This window comes from Myotis lucifugus, unplaced genomic scaffold, assembly GCF_000147115.1.
Source record: "Myotis lucifugus unplaced genomic scaffold, Myoluc2.0 scaffold_87, whole genome shotgun sequence".
NCBI classification, from domain to species: Eukaryota; Metazoa; Chordata; class Mammalia; order Chiroptera; family Vespertilionidae; genus Myotis; species Myotis lucifugus.
Window position 1 is genome coordinate 3543043 of NW_005871135.1, and position 20686 is coordinate 3563728.

The 20686-nt window shown below is 39.6% G+C and overlaps 1 protein-coding gene across 2 annotated transcripts in view; it reads left to right on the forward strand.

The window, feature by feature from the left end:
• CNTRL (centriolin) overlaps positions 1 to 20295 on the forward strand; it is a 78831-nt gene extending 58536 nt beyond the window's left edge. For both annotated transcript variants that reach the window (XM_023755944.1, XM_023755945.1), the window contains 18 exons: positions 2886 to 3016; positions 3153 to 3293; positions 3395 to 3521; positions 4256 to 4420; positions 5171 to 5330; positions 6083 to 6198; positions 6281 to 6498; positions 8539 to 8696; positions 9717 to 9790; positions 10928 to 11116; positions 11543 to 11768; positions 13498 to 13703; positions 14643 to 14783; positions 16313 to 16585; positions 16755 to 16817; positions 18066 to 18278; positions 19396 to 19482; positions 19935 to 20295. In XM_023755944.1, the coding sequence (XP_023611712.1) occupies positions 2886 to 3016; positions 3153 to 3293; positions 3395 to 3521; positions 4256 to 4420; positions 5171 to 5330; positions 6083 to 6198; positions 6281 to 6498; positions 8539 to 8696; positions 9717 to 9790; positions 10928 to 11116; positions 11543 to 11768; positions 13498 to 13703; positions 14643 to 14783; positions 16313 to 16585; positions 16755 to 16817; positions 18066 to 18278; positions 19396 to 19455 (2661 nt within the window). In that variant the 3' untranslated portion in view covers positions 19456 to 19482; positions 19935 to 20295. The remainder of the gene's footprint in view (positions 1 to 2885; positions 3017 to 3152; positions 3294 to 3394; positions 3522 to 4255; positions 4421 to 5170; positions 5331 to 6082; positions 6199 to 6280; positions 6499 to 8538; positions 8697 to 9716; positions 9791 to 10927; positions 11117 to 11542; positions 11769 to 13497; positions 13704 to 14642; positions 14784 to 16312; positions 16586 to 16754; positions 16818 to 18065; positions 18279 to 19395; positions 19483 to 19934) is intronic.
• Positions 20296 to 20686: the final 391 nt, after the last annotated feature.

The following is a 20686-nucleotide window of genomic DNA, read 5'->3' on the forward strand; positions in this document are numbered from 1 at the left end:
GTATGTTCAGTTGTGGTTTGGGGTGAGACAGCTTACTGTTGTCAGCATGAAGGATTAGAAAGAAAATGTGATAAGATTAAAGTTGTCCAAGTCAGACTGCCATGTTCTAGGCTAGATGCTGCTAGTTTAGGAGCTATGAAAATTTGGGCAAGTCATTTAAGTCCTTGAGCTTTGCTTTCCTCATACTTAAATTCAGATTAAGAATACCAAGGCTGTTTAGTATTAATTAAATGAAGTAGCATATTTAAAGCTTCTGAAGTCATTAGTTCCTAACACTTGTCACCTCCTTAACTATGTGAGTCTTTGTTTATTTGGTTTGATATCTGTAATTATTAAATACGTCAATCTTATCTATATATATGTAAAAAGCCAGCGACTGGAACGCCATAACGACCAGAACAACCAGTCGCTATGATGCCCACTGTGGCCAGTGAAACAGTCCGATTGGGGGAGTGGGGCTGGCCAGCCAAACTCCCATGGCCCCTCCCCCAAGCCGGCCCTGCCCCTGATCAGCCTCTCCCACCCTAATCGCGGGTGGGGCATCAGGCCAACCCCCCCCAAAGCCCTTCCCTCTGGATGGCCTGGTCCCCTATTGGGGTGGGGTGCAATTAAGGGTGGAGCCGGCCTGGGGCAGGGGCTGCAGGAGGTTGGCCAGCTGGTCCCACCTACAATGGGCCCCCACCACCCCGATTGGCCCACAGCCCCTCCCCCCAGCTGGCCCCACCCCTGATCGGCCCCCCCACCCCAATAGGGGGCAGGGCCGGCTGGCCAACCTCCTGCAGCCCCTCCCCAAGGCCGGCCATGCCTCCAATGGGCCCCCACCAACCCAGTTGGCCCTCGGCCCCTCCCACCAGCCAGCTCCGCCCCCGATTGGCCCCCCCACTCAGATCAGGGACAGGGCCACCCAGCCAAACAACCATGGCCCCTCCCCCAGGGCTGCTGGTCCCTGATGGGACCCCTCACTCCATTCCGGGGTAAGGCCAGCCAACCCACAGCCCCTCCCCATGGCTGGCCCTACCCCCAAACAGCCCCCACCACCTCGATCGGCCCGCAGCCCCTCCTGCCAGCCAGCTTCAACCCCCAATTGGCCCCACACACACCAATCGGGTGGGGCCGATTGGCCCACCACCCGCAGCCCCTCCCCAGGCCATCCCCGCCCCCAATCAGCTCCCCCACTCCAGTTGGGGGCGGGGCCCTCTGGCCAGTTGCCTGCACCCCTCCCCCCAGCCGGCCCCCGCTGGCTCCTTCCTGACAGGCCCGATTGGGGCCCGCCAGCCTGACCCCACCTGTGCACGAATTCGTACACTGGGCCTCTAGTATTTTTATAAAGCAACATTGTACCTTACAGGACTCCTAGTCTTACTTTGTTCTCTTAAGTTGATAAGGATATAAAAAATCAAATATTTTTTGGTCTGAGATAATATTGGATATTTTATATATTTTTATTTTACCTTCCTGGCAACCATGTAAAGAGATTGTTAGCCGGTTGACAGATATAGCTCAGAGAGGCTGTTAACTAGCCCAGGGTCACACAGTTAAAGTTCTGTCTTACCAAGAGAGCTTTTTTTTTTAGCTAGAGGAGAATTCCAGGATAAAGTCCCATACCCACATGGAGCAACCTCAGGAATTACTATTTTTATATTGTTATTTAAAAATGGATCACTTTAAAGAACAGAAATCTATTACCCAAGAATGGAAATGAATGACTTATTAAAGAAATTCTTTGAGTGATGCTTTTAATAAGAATGGAAAACTGTCCTCATCTCTTTTCAAATGATCAGTTCCTTCTTCTATCACATGTTAGATTACTGTGAGAGGAAATAGGTGTGAGCAGGACTAGAGAAAAACTTATCACTGGGATATAAAAGAAAAAAATTGATGATACTAGTAGTAGGCAGAGATAATAAGAAGACTAAGTTCTTCTCCCTTCATCTTCCCAAAATGACTCAGGGAGGCAGCTTGCTAAGGACAAAGAGGAAGGGAGAAATGCTACATTTTGTAAGGAATGTGCCAGACAAGTTAAAACTTGACATAGGAGACAAAAAAAAACTACTTGGAAACAGTGGCATTCTGGAGTGCATCCTGAGCTTTGTCCAGTGCTTTGCTGATGAAACTGACAGAAACCAGCCCCCATAGGGGGCATGCAAGAGGCAGCTAATCAGTGATTCTCTCTCATCATTGATGTTTCTATCTCTCTCTCCCTCTCCCGCTCTGAAATAAAAAAAAATATTTTTTAAAAAAGTATTTAATATTTGTGTTTGTCAGCCATAATTAAATCATCTTCAGATAATTTAGGTTTTACCTAACATGATAATAGCTAGAGTACAGCCAGCATCTCTGTGTGGAGGGATTATTAGTAAAATCACTTCATTGCTACTTAATTGGGTAGATATTTTTAATTGAAAAAAGTAACATATAATATTACAGATTATTTCTTAAATAAGATCATCCAGTCTCATCACCCTCAAATGATTATTTTTATTTTTGCATAGCCTTTCTGTCTTTGATAACACAGATATAATTTTACATAGTTGCTCTTACAGTGCTTGTAAATTTTTAAGTCATCATAATATCATTAACATTCTCCCATGTTGCCACATTGTCACTCTATTTTAAAGGCTGCCCAGTATTCCATTGTGTTGTTACATTAACACTTGTTGAATCTATTATTTGTCCACTTACATGATTTCAATAAACATTGAGCATTTCTGTGTGGTAGTTCTTTACTTTTGAATTTTTTTCTGAGAATTGGAGAGCCAAAGTGAATGAACATTTAAAGTTTTTCTGTATTGCCTTGTTTGCCAAGAGTTATACCAATTTACACTACCAATAGCTGTGAGAGAAGTCTGTAACTGAATTGCTTTTAATGATAGTTTGTTTTCTAGACCAAAAATGCTGCTGAAAAGTTCGCTGATGCCAAGAGAAAGTTATTGCAAACCGAGAAAGATGCTGAGGAATTAGAAAGGAGAGCTCAGGAAACTGCTGTCAACCTTGTCAAAGCCGACCAGCAGCTCAGGTAGGTGGAATCCTTCAGCCATTGATATATTCAGTGAGATGAATGAAAAGTTTAGTTCTAAGAGGATAATAACTGATTTATGATAAATAGTGCATGTTAAGTCTAAGGGCCTTGGAGGAATAAATTGATGTTTTAGATTGATCCAGGCTGACACGAAGGATTTGGAGCAGCACAAAATCAAACAAGAAGGAATCTTGGAAGAAATAAACAAGGTTGTTGCAGCAAAAGACTCAGACTTCCAGTGTCTAAACAAGAAGAAGGAAAAACTGACTGAAGAGTAAGTACTATGGCCTGTATGGGGCTTCAGGAGCTTGTGCTGGTAGACAGATTGGGGGTCAGTCTCCATTTGGATCTGCTCTATTATTTTGTGCTTTGTAGGTTGCAGAAACTGCAAAAAGACATCGAGGCCGCAGAACGCAATGAGGATCATCACTTGCAGGTCCTTAAAGAGTCAGAGACCCTCCTGCAGGCCAAGAGGGCAGAGCTGGAGAAGCTGAAAAGCCAGGTATGGCAACAGATGCCTTGAACAACCAGTGCATGCTGCTTTGAAACCTACATTCATGTGATGATTAAAAAGTAATACATGTTTGATTGTAGAAAAGACTGGAAAATACAAAATAAAACTTAAAGCATAAATGAGGCTGTATATCGTAGAGGTTAAGAGTAGAGTCCAACCCAAATTTTAATCCCAACTCAGTAAAACATGCTATTGAATAAAAGAACAGGATATACTCAGATTGTTTATGTTAAATGTGTTTACTTATGTTTGTATTTTTAGTCTATACCACAGTACAAAAGGAGTCATTTGATAAAGGAGGGCTATGAGGATTTTCCATTTTCTCTCTTGCATTTTTGCCTTTTCTGTAAATAAATATGTGTAACTCTTAAAATTATATGCAATTTTTAAATTTACAAAATGAATACATTTTAAAAATCCCTGCCTAACTTCCATTGTCAAAGTAGTTGTCAAATGGAATAAGGTAGAGATAGGAAAGTTCTTTAAAAACCATAACCTGAGGGATCATTATTATACCACTCTTGCTTTTGGTATGATTTCAGTGATTTTACATATGTGAGCTCAAGGTCTTTATTAGGCACTTCATGCCTGTTTCCAGGCCTGGCTTTTCTCACTCTTGCAACCCAGATAATTAGAATTAGGCTAGCTCCTAATGTCTCCCCACAATTTTTAGGTTGTGGCCTTTGTCAAGCTTTATATTCTTCACTTTTTCTTTAATGCAGGTGACAGCTCAGCAGCAGGAGATGGCTGTCTTGGACAGGCAGTTAGGGCATAAAAAGGAGGAGCTGCATCTACTCCAAGAAAGCATGGTCCAGGCCAAAGCTGACCTCCAGGAAGCCCTGAGACTGGGCGAAGCTGAAGTAACTGAGAAGTGCAATTATATTAGGGTATGTTTTCCAGTGGATTTTCTTAAGAGTCCTAGGATAGTGCTTGGCTACAGGTTTATTTTGAGATATTTTTATAGGTTCCCTCCAAATGCAAATATAAATTTCCAAATCTTGACTCTTCTGTATCATCAGTTTGGTGGCGTGTTGTATAGCTATGCTGTGGCTGTCATATGTAACTCCCCAATAATGTTTCCTGGACGTGCCCAAGGTGTTCTGCTTCTGTACTTTCCTCATACTTATTCTTTTCCAGGAATTCTCTTTCTGTGTATGTCCAGATCCTACCTATTTTTCTTGGTTCAGGTTCATGCCACTAAGACTTTTCTGACTTTTTCTTTACCCTGAAAGGAGTTTCTCTCTCTTTTGAATTTAGGAGCACTCTTCATGTTTCCTAGGGCATCTTAGCCTTTCCTGATCATGTTTATGTCCCCAGTTTTACTTCCCCACAGGGCACGAAGCCCCTGGAGGGCAGGAGAGATATTTGAATCAGCCTTTCTCTACAACAGATTGCCTTGCACATGGCAAATATTACATATACGTTTTAAATGAAGAAAGTATGTTACTTTCTTACTTCTACTATACAGAAATATGGTAGTGTAAAATACAGTGGTGTTCTTGACATAAAAGGCAAAAATGAGCTTGTTTCCAAATTAGAATTTTTATAAAATGAGACAGTAACAGAACTGATATTAGTTTCCATTCATAATTTTGTGAAGGTGGGAGGTGACTTTTATTTTTAATTTTTTTGCACAGGAAGTAAAATCTCTTCTGGAAGAAATGAGTTTTCAAAAAGGAGAACTGAATGTCCAGATTAGTGAAAAAAAAACTCAACTTACTCTTATAAAGCAGGAAATTGAAAAAGAAGAAGAAAATCTCCAGGTAGTTTTAGGGCAAATGTCTAAACATAAAACTGGTAAGTTTAAAGGAAAACAATCATATAAAGTCTGAGGTTGGAAATGTCTATATTCCAGGTCATAGAAGAAAAACAAATAGTCAAATAAACTTCTTTTAAAAGTTAATCTTACAGATTATAAAAGGAAAATGATATTTTTTCTGCCATTCAAATTGATAGTTTATTTAAAAGCAAAATAATCATATTCCTTGCTGATCAGGTGTGGTGAAAGCAGAACACTTACTTGTAGGCTATTGGTCAAAGTATAAATTGGAACACTCTCCCAGTGTTTCAAGACTCTTACAATTCATACCTATTGCAGCAGTTAAATGTTTTTATTAAAATGTTTTGTTAAAATTAGTACTTAGCAATACTTTTAAATGATTTTTCCGCCCTGACCAGTTTGGCTCAGTGGCTAGAGCATGGGCCTGCGGACTGAAGGGTCCCAGGTTCGATTCCGGTCAAGGGCATGTACCTTGGTTGCGGGCACATCCCCAGTAGGGGGTGTGCAGGAGGCAGCTGATGGATGTTTCTCTCTCATCGATGTTTCTAACTCTCTATCCCTCTCCCTTCCTCTCTGTAAAAAAATCAATAAAATATATTTTTAAAAAAATGATTTTTCCATTAAAAATATAATTAGCTCCATTAATTCAGCACAAATTTTTTTTATTATCTTTTGTTTCTTGTATCAGCCAATAGCATTTTTTTCTGTTTCACTTTATAAATGTTTCCAAGTTCATTTGATAACATGGACCATGTTTTGTTTCTATTAGAACTAAAGAATATTCTGGACATGCTGCACCTTGAAAACAATGAACTGCAAGGTTTGAAGCTACAGCATGACCAAAAGATGTCTGAGTTAGAGAAGACTCAGGTTGAAGTATTAGAGGTAATAAGCAAAGCTGTTTTACCAATACCAAATTGCATTCTTTGTCTCTTAGCATGATTGAGTCATCTTTTATCTGATTTAGGAGAAACTGGAGTTAGAGAATTTGCAGCAGGCAGCTGTGCGACAGAAAGGGGAAATAGAGTGGCAGAAGCAGCTCCTCGAGAGGGACAAACGGGAAATAGAGCGAATAACTGCTGAGAACCGAGCATTGCAATCATGTGTTGAGTCTTTGTGTGAAGAAAAGCAAGATCTGGAAGAGAAATGTGACAACTGGGAAAAGAAGTTGGCACAAACAAAACGGTAAGAAGGGAACAAATTAAGCCTGCAAGATCACTTCTTGAAAGCTAAACCATAAACACTCTATACAAAAATTTGGAAAACTGAGAAAGGGAAAAAAAGTACTCCACAAATTCACTATCAGAATGAAATTCACCAATAGCATTTTTGGGCAAATTTCTTTTTACACTTTGCCCCCCAAAGCATTTTCTTAATCTGTTGTGGTATTTTTTTGTTTTGTTTTTTTAAGTAAAATAATACATGCTGGGAGATAGAAATAAATGGAGAAATATACCTTGTTTGTGGGTAGGAAATATTGTTACAATTCAGTTCTCAGATTGATTTATAAATTCAAAACAATCACAATCAAAATCCCAACAGATGTTTAAAATAGAAATTGACAGTTTGGTCCAAAATTCATATGCAAACAACCTAGAATAAAGTCTAAAACTTTTTAACTGTGACACAAAAACAACTTTGAAAAAGAAGAACAAATGTTTAGTGCTAACACTACCTGATTTCAAGACTTAATATACAACTATGGTAATCAAAACACTATGGTATTGGTATAAAGATAGACAAATACATCTATGGAACAGAATACAAATTCCAGAAGTAAACTCACAAATATGTGGCCAGCTGATTTTGACAAAGATGCAAAGACATCTTTTTCATTAGAGAAAAGATGGTCTTTTCAAGAAATGTTACTGAAACAATTGTGTATCCTTCCCCCCCCCCCAAAAAAAGAAAGAGCCTCAATCCATACCTCACACTGCATATAAAAATTAACTCAAAATGGACCATAAATATAAAACCTAAATAGAAAACTCCAAGGAAAAAAAGCCTTTGTGACCTGGGGTTAGGCAAATTTTTTTTTAGCTATGACACTAAAAGCATGATCTGTGAAAGAATAATAATTAATTTGGACTTCATCAAAACTTAAAAATTCTCCTCAGAAGACACTGTTAAGATAATGAAAAGACAGATGGGAGAAAAATATTTACAACCACATATGTTATAAAGGACTCATACCCAGAATATGTATATATATAAAACTCTCAAAACTCAATAATAAGAAAATGAGCAATCCAATTTTTCAAATGGGCAAAAGATTTGAACAGAGAATTCACTTAAAGAGATATATGGGTGGTAAATAAGCACATAAAAAGATGTGCAGCATCATTGACCATTAGGAAAATGCAATTAAAACCACAATGAGATATCATTACACACCTATTAGAATGGCTAAACTAAAGACTGAGTGTACCTAATGTTAGCCAGGAACTTTCACACCTGGTTGGTGGGAGTGTAAAATGTTAGTAAGACCACTTTGGAAAATAGTTTGGCAGTTATTTAAAATATCAAACATATACCTACCAGAAGATCTAGCAGTTGCACTCCTAGTTGTTTACTCATGAGGCATGAAAGCATATGTCCAAACAAAGACTATATACTAATGTTCATAGCAGCTTTTATTTGCAATAGCCAAAAACTGGAAACACCCTAAATGTTAATCAACTGGTAAACAGATAGGCAAATTACAGTATATCCTTACCATGGAATACTACTCAGCAATAAAAAGGGATGGAGTTGATACAAGAACATGGCTGAATCTCAGAGTAATTATTCTCAGTGAAAAAAAACAACTACAAACAAAAGCAAGTGCATACTGTGTGATTCCAGCTATGTAAGAGAATGCATGCACATGCATGTCTGCTTATGGGCAAATTCTCTGATACAAACAATTGTGTTTCTTGCTTTTACACTTATCAGAAGTTAGAAATCCATTTTCACCACTTGGATTTTTTGAATTATTAGTGCTAGTCATGTGTTTCATCCCTGATTTTTATAAAACTTCAATTTAGCGAGTTGTTATTTTTTTAATCTCCTATTTTTAAATAGGTTTCTCTTGAAAATGAGTTAAGACCTTAAATTTTTAAGATTTATAATCATTCAGATTTCATAACTAATTTGTGAAAGTGTAACACGGTCTCTCAGTTGTCTCTTGTGTGTGCTTGAACATTTTATATTTGACAGCCTATCTATTCTTTACTTGGATGGTAGGGCTTTAGCAGCTACAGAAGAAAATTGCAAAATGGAGCAATCGAACTTAGAAAAGCTGGAATTGAGTGTCAGAAAACTGCAGCAGGAGCTAGACCAGTTAAACCGGGACAAGCTCTCCCTGCATGAAGACATGGCAGCAATGCAGCAGCAGCTACAAGGTAGGAGGCCACATAGCTGGGGCTTCTGCCTTTTCTTAGGGTATCCTTTTAGTTGTTTGATTTTTCTTATTATAGAAATAACTCACGCTAATGTGCCTGAGGTTTCTTTTAGAAATGACAAAAATGTTCTGAATTTAGGTTGTGGTGATGTTTGTACAACAGTGAATATATTAAAAACCACTGAATTGTATACTTTAAGTGGGTGAAATACATCCTATACGAATATCTCAAAGCTGTTTAAAACTAATTTTTGTTCTTACAAGAACAATTTCAAAACAGCAAAAAGATGAAATAAAAATTACTGTTGACCTCATTCCTCAAAGGGATGATTTTTCCTAGGGATGTGTGTGTGTGTGTTTGTATAGTTTTAAAAAGAAAAACAAAGGTGCAAATAATATCTTTATTACCAAATCTTTATAATTATTTATGATTATTTAGGAGAAGTTACTAGGTAATTCTAGCTAATAATATACTTGTTGACTACTATTATGTCTTAGACATGATGCTAATATTTTATATGCATTTTCTCATTTAATTATTGTAACAGTTTTATGTGATAAAAACTACTATTTTACACATTTTCAAATGAGGGAACTTTAGTTTCCTTATCACTTGCTTAAGGTAAGTGACTTGCTCAAACTCACACAGCTAGTAACAAAACTAATATATGTATAAAATTTATTCCCAAATTGTCTTCCTGAGAGTTATACCAAATTACATTTCTACCAGCAAGGTTGTAGGTGCCTGATTATAAGTCATGCACTTCAGCACTAGCTATTATCTGTAAAAATTTTTGTTAGGATTTGAAAATGGAAGTCATCAAAAACCTGGGCTCCAAGCCCAGATCTGGGTTGTGCATGTACCTCTCTCTCTCTTTTGGCCTTTAAAAAGAGTGTGGCATAGTCATACATTGAGCAGAAATATGTTTAAATTCACTTTCACTCCACTTTTTGGGGGAGCTAATGAAAATCTGGAAAATGCATACGTATGTATTATATCATATAAATGTTATTTCTGTAGAAAAACGAGAAGCAGTAAACTTGTTACAAGAAGAACTAGCTGATGCTCAAGACCATTTGAACCTAACAAAACAGGTAAGTTTAACATGTAATCTTCTAGTGGTATCCTGAAGGCATTCAGACAATTGGTTGAAATAGCAATCAAATAGGCTAGTTCCTTTTCATACCAGCAGGTACCACAGGGCCATTTATATAACACAAACATCATATACACATGCCGAGCAGTGATTTTCTAATTTATTTTAGCCCTAGAAATCTTTATTCAAACAACATTTTACTGGAAGTTAATAAATAAGGTGGTGGCTAGACCAGAGCCCAACCCCTCAGCAGCCCCTGTAGAGGCTTTAGGGGCCAGAAGGACCATCTCTTATCTGTGGCACAGATGAACCTCCAAAGGCTGGGCTTAGATTTGATGGCTCATTGAGCTGCAGAATAACTGCCAGATCTGGGCCGCTCTCTTGTCTGACATTGAATAGAGTGGATTCTTGACCCTTATACTTCTGATAATCTTAAAAGTAATTCAGTGTTGTCCTATGAGAATAGTGTTGTAATTTGAGTTTCAAAGAACTTCAAGCAAGTTCTGGGCCTCAATTTCCACTATGGAAATTAGAGGTTTGATTAGACATCTAAATTCTCTTCTTTCTACCTGTAGGATTCTGTGTTTCTAAGATGTATAAAATATGAAATCAAAGTGTTCTATCTTTTAAAAAGTCTTAAATGGGTTCTCATTAATATTTTTTGTGGTGTTAGAAATATGGTAACTTTTTCAAATATGCTTAATTTAAAGAAAGAAGTATTGTTTTCTGAGTTTTTTAAACCTATATATTTCAAATGATAACAAAACCATGACTTTTGGTTCATTTTCAATAAGAGTTAACCTTATTCACAGTCTTTCTTAATCTTAGCAAACCTGTGAGGTGGGTATTGTTTATTCCCACCTCAGTGACAATACAGCTAAAGCTCAGAGGAACTGAATCTCTTGCTGAGGTTCTGACATCTTCTGCCGTCTTGTGTTGTTTTTTTTAGGTACTAAAAAGAGAAAAGCCAGTGATTGAGTTCTGGGTACCTTTGTATAAATTTGTTGAGATAATAAAGGATATGGAACTTTTATTCCGTCTCATTTTGTCAGACTTAGCAGATGCTGGCGTGGCACTGGCCACCTCTAGTAAAGATGGCTTTGTTAGTAGTTTCAATGTATCCTTTCACCTAAAGGACCTGCTCCACACCACCAGGCGGAATGATGCACTGCTCAGTGAGCAGACCAGGCTCCAAAAGGACATCAGTGAGTGGATAAAGAAGTTTGAAGACTGCCAAAAAGAAGAGGAGACAAAACAGCAACAGCTTCAAGTGCTCCAGAATGAGATTGAAGAAAACAAAGCCAAACTAGCACAACAAGAAATGGTACTACATGTTTATGATTTTACGTAACAGGAAATACTTTGTCACTGGTGTGAGCTTTTTTCCTCCTGGCAGAAACCTGCTGAGAAGTACCCCCCAAAGAAATAGCTTCCCTTAACGGCCCTGGGTAATTAGGGGGTATTGTAACCAAGTCTTTCTTGGTATTAATATTTCTAGACTCTTAAGGCCTTAGAACATTGGTTATATAAAGAATCTTCATGGCCACCTGTCATTTGCTGCTTGCATCCCCTTCTCACATGCTGACCAAATTGTTTTCCAGTCCCTACTTGATTACCTTGGTAAAGGAACTCACTCTGTCACGGTGGGCTGTTTCCTACTTTCTATTGTACTAGACTCTATCCATGAAGATGCTCTCATCTGGGACACTATTTGTTATTGTATGACTGACTAAGATTGTTCTTTATTAAGATGTTTCAAAGACTCCAGAAAGAGAGAGAAAGTGAAGAGAGAAAATTAGAAGCAAGTAAAGCGACACTGAAGGAGCAGCAGCAGCAACTGGAAAAGGAAGTAACAGACCAGCAAAGCAAACTGGACCAGGTGCTCACAAAGCTGCTGGGGACAGAAGAGCGTGTCAGGACTCTGCAGGAAGAGGAGAGGTGGGGTGAGGCCCTGGAGAAGACGCTCTCCCAAACCCGTATGTATTCTGGAACATCACATTCCGGGGGAAGGGTGCTCTTCTGGTGTCTTGTGAAGTATGTATAGGAGACCCAGGGCCCAAGCATAGCCCAGAAAGGAGGCAGAAGCAGCACAGTGGGGAGTACAGTACAGACTCGATCCTCGTAGCCCTGTGGGAGAGTGGCATTGAGACTGACGGTTAAACCTTTTTGCTTCACCATATTGTCTTCTTTGAAAATGCTATCCCAAGAAAGTGGGACAGTAAGGCAAAGTAGTGCCAAAAGGTACTCTATAGGCTTTCTGTGAAGTACATTACTTATGAGCTCTGGGAACAATGATTCATTTCATCTCAGCCAGTGAAAAAAAAACAATATTAACTGTTCTACTTCTATCCAAATTTGACAGTGAAAAATTTCTGTAAAATTTGACAAATACCAAAATACAGATATTTGCCTTTAGATCTGTTTGTTCTCACTTAAGCCATATATAAAATAGAGTTGATATGGGAATCCAGGGTAAATGATTGTTCTAACATCAATAATGATTTTTTTTCTGCAGGGTTTAATAATGATCAGAAAATGTTGTTTCCTTCTCTTACCCCTGAGTGAACCCAGTGGACTTAAGGATCTGAAGGGATTATTATTTCTTTTCCCTGAGAATTCTTCTTCTTTTTTTTCAATCCTTACCCAGGAATATGTCTTTACTGATTATATATAGAAAGAGAAACATCAATGTGAGAGAGAAACAGCAATTGGTTGCCTTCTGTACATGCCCTGACCTGGGATGGAACCCGCAACCTAGGTATGTGCCCTGACCAGAAATAGAACCTGCAACCTTTTGGTGCATGGGATAATGCTATCACCAACTGAGCCGCCAGCTAGGGTACCCTGAGAACTCTTGATCGAACCAGACCCAATCATTTCATTTTGAAAATGAAACCTAACAAAAAAAACTTTAAAAAAAAGTGTGGCCATGCCAGAGGTGTAAAAAGTGAAATCTGGATAGGGTGTTACTCTAAAGGGTGTGATCAGAACAATTTGTTTTAGATGTCACTATTATTTATAAGCATTATTTATTCAGTCTCACTATGTACTAGGTATTTGAATACATGATTCTCATCGAACAGCAGGAGATAGTTCCCCCTGTAAAACAGGGCTCATATGGCTCTAAATCCCATGTTCTCTGCACTGCACCACCTCCTGTGAAGGAAGAAGTACCGGTGTGCTTCCCTTCATTAAAATAAACATTGAGTCCTAGCTGGTTTGGCTCAGTGGATAGAGCGTTGGCCTGTGGACTGAAGAGTCCTGGGTTCAATTTTGGTCAAGGGCACATGCCCAGGTTGCAGGCTAGATCCCCAGTAGGGGGCGTGCAGGAGGCAGTCAATCAATGATTCTCTCCCATCATTGATGTTTCTATCTCTCCTTCTCCCTTCCTCTCTGAAATCAATAAAAATATATTTAAAAAATAAAATAAAGGTTGATAAAAAACACTTCAGCAGTCTGTTTTGTGTTCCCTGCACCTCAGGATTGGTGCTTTTTTTTGAGTCATCAGCCCTCAAGGCCCATTATGTCAAGAGGCACCTTATCTGGGCCTTTTCTGGGGCCTCTGGTGTGGGTCAGAGGGGACTTGGAAGACTCAGTGATGGAGTGGGTGGCATGTCATTATGCAATCTGCCCTCGAGGGAAGTAAAGCTCTTCCTACAGCCAGCTCAGGGCCTCTGGCTAAAGTACTAAAAATGCTCATTTCAGAACAACAGCTTTCAGAACGGGAGCAGCAATTAATGGAAAAGTCAAATGAGCTGCTGGCTCTCCAAAAAGAGACAGATTCTATGAGGGCCGACTTCAGCCTCCTGCGGAACCAGTTCTTGACAGAAAGAAAGAAATCCGAGAAACAGGTTCTCAGCCTGAAGGAAGCACTTAAGATCCAGCGCAGCCAACTGGAGAAAAACCTTCTCGTGAGTACCTGCCACCCTGGCAGTTTATGAAGAAATGATGCGTTTAAATGTTTAAACTAACATTGTTTCAACATAGAAAAAATAGATTACCTGTCAGCCCAACTATTGCTTTTGGTGTATTTCTGCATAATTTGTTCTTGAAGCTGATGGTAGATGTTGTCTGCGTCTGGGCTGCAGCCCTGGCTGGAAAGATGGTCCTATAAACGAGACAATGTCAGCACAAAGCAGAGAGCACTCTCAGCTGGCAAGCTGCTACTGGCTGCAGTCAGTGCTCATAGCTTTTCCTCATCCTGCCCTTTTGGTCAACATTACCAGTAGCTTTAATTAATCATTATCCTAAAACCAAGAAGCCCAATCTAGCATGCTTTTAACCCTGAAATAAATTTTGGGAGGTGACACACAGATGAATTCAAAACAGTTTATGGTGGGTGGAGGCGGATGGGCAGCAACAGGGACTGTCACAGAAATGGGTTTCTCTAACACTCTCTGAAGGAATTAATGAACCCCTGTGGTGTGAATGTAACTTTAAATCACTTGTGTTTCAGAAAAGGTGATAGATCCCCTTGTAACTAATGATAGGGTAACATGATTATAAAGATAAATATGCAGATATCTAAATTTTAACCTTTCGGTAACCCTATGATGATGAAATCGTTCCCATTTTACAGACTATTAATGGAGGCTAAGAAAGAGAAAGTAGCTTATCAAAAGTAATGTTGCAGACCTAGGATTCAGGCTTTGGGCTAACAGACTCTGAGTATGTCTGTACTCCTAGCTCTACCACAGCTGCTAAAGAAGGCAGGTAGAATTACCCCCATTTTACAGCTAGACAAGCTGCGGCCCAGATGGAAAATGAGTTACAGAGCTAGTGAGTGTGTAAGTCAGCAACGGCATCTCCATTTATTGGACCACAGGGTCATTTTCCTCCTTCTGTGCTAGGAGCAAAAGCAAGAGAACAGCTGCATGCAGAAGGAAATGGCAACAATCGAGCAGGTGGCCCAGGACAACCACGAACGGGCCAGGCGCCTGATGAAGGAGCTCAACCAGATGCAGCATGAGTACACGGAACTCAAGAAACAGGTGTGTCCAGGAGGCCTGGCTGGCCACCGGACAGGGGGCCTCGGGAGGCACGCTCACTGCCCGTGGCCTCAGACAGACTTCGCTTCTCAAATAGCTTGTTAAGAGGAGTATTTCTTGGTGAAAATTGTGAAAAGCTGAATATATAGAATGTTAAGTCATATTTGTTTTTGTAGTCTTAAAATATAGAAATATACCTTCACAAGAAAAACTTACTAGTCCAAAATATACTTTTAAAATTCATCAAGCTTTATATGTTATTTTTGAGAGAAAAATGAAGTTCTTCAGCATAAAGCTTTATCATGTCCCAAAGAAGTGTGTTGAAATGTTAGATTTTATGTCAGAAACAAGTCTGTAAGAGCCGACCACCCTGGGTAAGAAAGAGTGACTCCAGGGGAACCTGCATTACCCTGCAGAGGGTGTGAGAGTAGTTCCTGCATAGACTACTAGTCTCCCCCTAGATGCCCCTGGTGTCTCTTCACCAGTGTCAGCATTTGGGCCACCCAGGACTCTAGTCGGCTACTAGGGCCACTCATTTGACCTGCCACGCTTTATCCTTTGGACAACTACAGAGAGTTTGTGTCTCCAAACTCTCCCCCACCCCCAATATACACTCCCTTTGGTTGAAGAAAAAGATGTTTTATTTCAAAGCTCCAAGTCTCTGCTAACTTGAAAGGGCAATTAGCAGTGGGTATGGCTATATTATCTTCCCTGAGCTCTTTATGGAGAGAGCCACATAGAGTAGTCTCAGGTATTCAACACAGTCTATAACACCTGAGGAAACTGTTTAACCACCAGATTCTTCACCCATAAAATGAAAGCATTTGACCAGATCACTTCTAAGGCCCCTTTCAGCATTAACATTTATAATCTAGATCACTCATGACTTGTTTCAGTAAATGGTCATTTTCTCCTTGCTATTTAATTATCGTAGTTGCCATTTATTGGATACCACTAAGGTGGTTCATATAAATTCTCAAATTTTTTAATGCAAGGTATAATCTTAATGTATAAATGATGTAACAGGTTAAGAAGTAACTTGCCCTAACTCATATGGCAATGTTTACTGGCAATGAGATTAAAATCCAGCTCTATCTAACTCCAGAGAGACTAACTTCTACAGAGCAATATATCATCAAGGAACACTGTGCCCATGCTTTTTAAAAATATATATATTTTTATTGATTTCAGAGAGGAAGGGAAAGGAGAGAGAGATAGAAACATCAATGATGAGAGAGAATCATTGATTGGCTGCTTCCTGCACGCCCCCTGCTGAGGATCAAGCCCCACAACTCGGCCATGTGCCCTTGAACGGAATCGAACCTGAGACCCTTCAGTCTGCAGGTTGACGCTCTATCGCTACTCCACTCAAAATGCCAGTAAAATCGTTTACATAGTAGCTTATAGATACTTCAGTAGTTGAAAAAGCACAAGTTTTTGACATCTGTAGATCTTTAAACTCGACACATTAAACAGTTTAATTCCAGTTAATTCCCAAACTTAACCAATGGTATTTGACTCTTGCTCTTTAGATGGCAAACCAAAACGATTTGGAGAGAAGACAAATGGAAATCAGCGAAGCAATGAGGACACTTAAATCTGAGGTGAAAGATGAAATCAGAACCAGCCTGAAGAATTTCAACCAGTTTCTTCCAGAGCTACCAGCAGATCTGGAAGCTATTTTGGAAAGGAACGAAAACCTAGGAGGAGGGTTGGAAAGCTTGAAGGAGAACTTTCCATTCACCACGAGTGAGAGACCATCACCTTTGGAAGAAAAACCTAATTTTTCCCAGGTTCACATAATGGTAAGGGTTTATCCTGCCATTCTCTGGACTTTGTAGAAGAATAACTTGTCTCCCACCTCCCCTGGATTAGCTGAAAACAGGCTTGATGGTGGGGAGTGTAGGGGGAAATGCTGGTTGGTTACTGATAGTGGTGTGTGGTGACTGGTGTTTCCCTTTCCTTCTGAAAAAGGATGAACACTGGCGTGGAGAAGCGCTGCGAGAGAAACTGCGGCACCGTGAAGATCGGCTCAAGGTTGCCCTTTAGAAACGACATGTATAGCATGAGTTACTTGCACACTGAGGAGGGGGGAAGCTAATTGCTTGCATTCACATACTGCTGTCACATGGGCTCTACTGCAGTATTCACAGCAGCTTTGTAGATTACATGGTGGGAGCTCAGAGAAGTTGCGTCACACAGTGAACAGCAGAGTCAGTATTCAAAACCGTGAATTCTGATGTTAAGCCCAGAATTATTTAACCTATACAGTGCTGCTTTGCCTCAGCCCAAACTGACAGAACCTAAGCATTTGGGACAGGAAATAGAGATACAATGATAAGCAATAAGGAGCTCAGAGGCCAATGTTTTGGGGAAAGATTGGTAATACTGGAAAAGTAGGCTTGGGTGTCAGATAAGTTGTTTGGCTTAGGGCATGTTGAGTTTCAAGGCCTTGTGACTCATCCAGGGAAGCATGTATGCCTGTAGGCAGCTGAGAATAGGAGTCTAGACTTAGTGGTCAGAGTTGAATTAAAGATTTGGAGTTGAGAGTTGAAAAATGTGAAGTAGAACAGGAGGACAGAATGCACCTTTGGAGAACAGCTGTATATCATGGGCTGAGAGGGAGCTGTTTGTATATTGAGGGAGGCCCTTGACCTCCAAAAGCCTTCAGCCCCATGTGGGTATTTATATGTAAATCCATTCTAATTAAATCAGGTTTAAAATTCAGTTCTTCGGTTGCCACATTTCAAGCTCTCAATAGCCGCATGTGACTACTGGCTACTATATTGGACAACACAGACAGACAACATTGCCTTCATCACACAAAGTTCTGTTGGACAGTGCTGCTGTAGGCTTTGAGAGAATCATCTCAAAGGTACAGCATTGGAAAAGCCAGAAAGGAAATCTGGGGTTGAGGATTAACTACATTGTGAGAGACACTGAAGACATTGAGTAGAAACCAATCTTCTGAGTCTGGGAAGAAAAGGAAGAGAGAGATGAGCAGTAATTTAATGGGGAGGCTGGAATCCTTAGCATCATTACAGTAGAGAGAATAGACTGAGTAAAAGGCCAGTTAATGAAAACACAGAACAGTACATGTTTACACACACTGAGAGCAGTGTGTACCTCTAGATTTTTTTTTATTTTTTTTTTAGGACAAGCATTTTCAGCAGCCATTCCTACTTTATGATAGTCAAATTTGCCTATCAAATGTTAAATGTGAGGAAACTACTGCGTAATAGTTCTGGATATATAAAACTGTAAACTTCACCCTAACACTTTCAGGCTCAACTTCGACGCTGTATGTCTAAGCAAGCAGAAGTGTTAATCAAAGGGAAGCAGCAGACAGAGGGCACTTTACACAGCTTGAGGAGACAAGTCGACGCGCTAGGGGAACTGGTAACCAGCACCTCTGCAGATTCCATATCGTCACCATCACCTAGTCCGTCTCAGGTGGAGTTTTCTTTTGCAGAGGACTGTCAGCTTGGACCAAGCCAGGTAAAAGAAAGCTCTTCACAAGGGGTCTGATCTGTACTTGGAAAGTACCTGAAAGTTTGGGATACATAATCTAGAGGACACTCAGAAGGAAAACAGTGCCACCTTCCAATCTCTGGAAAACTTATCCTAGTCATGACTTTTTTCATGATCCCTAGTAAAACTGGAATCAACTGAGGTCTTCGGCAATGGACTAGACCTGGAGACGGGAGGACCTGTGAGGGATGTACTTAATGCTGCTATTAATGTCCTCCACCTCTGGATTTCCTTATTCTCTCCTGGGTCATACAGAATTTAGACCTGTGAGGCCAGTTTGAGCCCTAGTTTAACCTATCCGTCCCCCTGTATCCTGGGGAAAAATGACTGACTGTGCCTATTGTTATTCCTCAGCAAAAGTTGGAACATAGACCTCTTACCCCAGGGTCTATGAGAAATCCTGAATTTCACAAAGGTTTTCTGTGTGACATATATAGTTAATCATTTAGGAGGAACATGAAATATACTCATGGATTGGTAAATAGCAACACAGTACTACTTTCAGAGACAGGCAGTAGCTACTATTTTTTGACTGTCTACTGTGTACATGTACTAAATCCTTTGTATATTTTTTCTCATTTAAAGAAATTGTATAAAATGAAACCAACATGTAGAGGCTAATCTATCTTTACTGCAAAGCAATATATGGAATGGTTGAGCCACAAGAAACTTTAAGGAAAATTGCCTGTTTATTAATAAGCACAAGCTCATTAGGAGAGTCAGGATTTAAATATGATTATCTTAAAACCTTCTATGGTAGGACCCAAGTCAGGTATAGGCCTCAGGATATGCCTGAAGGAAGGTGTCAGGTGGCTTTGGAAGTGAGACAGCCCCAGTAATGGGAGATGAGTGCATGAGGGTTTGGGGGCCAGTTCATTATCAGTTCATGGTGGCAACCAGAGTTCAGGTGCTCTAAATTCAAGAGAATAACGGAGAGGTTAGACCACAAGGGGTAGGGGTAAGATTGTTAGAATTATTTTGGAGTCTGGGGTAGTAATCCAGGTCTCTGTGGGATAATATAGCCCATGCTACACGGGAATTAGGGTGCTAGCTTCTGGGCCTAATATTTTATCTCCCTTTTCAGAGCTGTTTCCAACAAGTCCTACAAGGTCCATCAAAATTACGAGACAGTTACCGACACTGATGCCATTCCAAGCTTCCTGCTCACAGGGTACCTGTTACAAATAGTTCTTTTAACCAGCACTTTCAGTTGGAAGATCTTGAATTTTAGCTTATAATCTTAAGAAAAGTAACCTCTCAACTTTCATTTTAAAATATTTTTCCAAAGAAGTACTCAAATATATATATTTAAATATATTTTTTATTGATTTTTTACAGAGAGGGAGATAGTTAGAAACATCGATGAGAGAGAAACATGGATCAGCTGCCTCCTGCACATCTCCCACTGGGAATGTGCCCACAACCAAGGTACATGCCCTTGACCGGAATCGAACCTGGGACCTTTCAGTCCACAGGCTGACGCTCTCTCCACTGAGCCAAACTGGTTTCAGCTCAAATATATATTTTACCTATTAGCCTTTATGGTATCACTTTGTTCTGTTAATTTATATAAGACCTGTTTTTACTGTTGCAAGAATTCATCTTTTCTTTGTCTTACTGTAGGAAAAAATGGTTCAGCCAGATGAGGAATACTATCTTGCATAAATCTGAGGAAAGACCTCCACTACCTCACTAACTTCTTTGTTGGAATGCCACTTAGTTTTTATCAAGATCCAGTGAATTCAGATGCTGAAACTCTACTGTAGTTTATCGCACTTGAACCATTAAGGCCAGGGTTTTTGTAAGTCATGTGCACATATGGGAACAGTTGTATAAATTAAAACAGGGTTCTAGATTGCTGAGCATTTTTATTTTTTATCTTTGAAATGTGCTATTATAAAACCAATGCTGAATGTAACTGCAAATTTGAATCTATAAAGCGTTAAAATCTTTACTTACAAAGAAAAAAATATACTTAGGCCCCTCTTCATTCAGTGTCAAAGGTTATTTTTGGATTTTGCTTAAAAATCTATTTTCGTATGAAAATAAAAGGTAAAATAAATGTGGGCTATTGTCTGACTTTACATTTCACAGATATACAATAAAGCTATCATGTTATTACCTTAATTCTAAGAAATGACAATCTTTCAAATAGTTTCCTATTTGTTTGGAGGTTGAAGTATGTTGTACCTATCAGAGAATATGTTTCATCTTTTGAAATACCTATTATAAAACTATTACATTTCAGGTTCTTTTCCTTGACCAAAACTTTGGTGGAAAAGTAGAGAATCTGACCCAGGGTAAATTCAAACTGTGTTCAGACTTAAAAATTTTTGAAGTACTGTAACTAATGTCTTAACTCCATGGTACAGAAA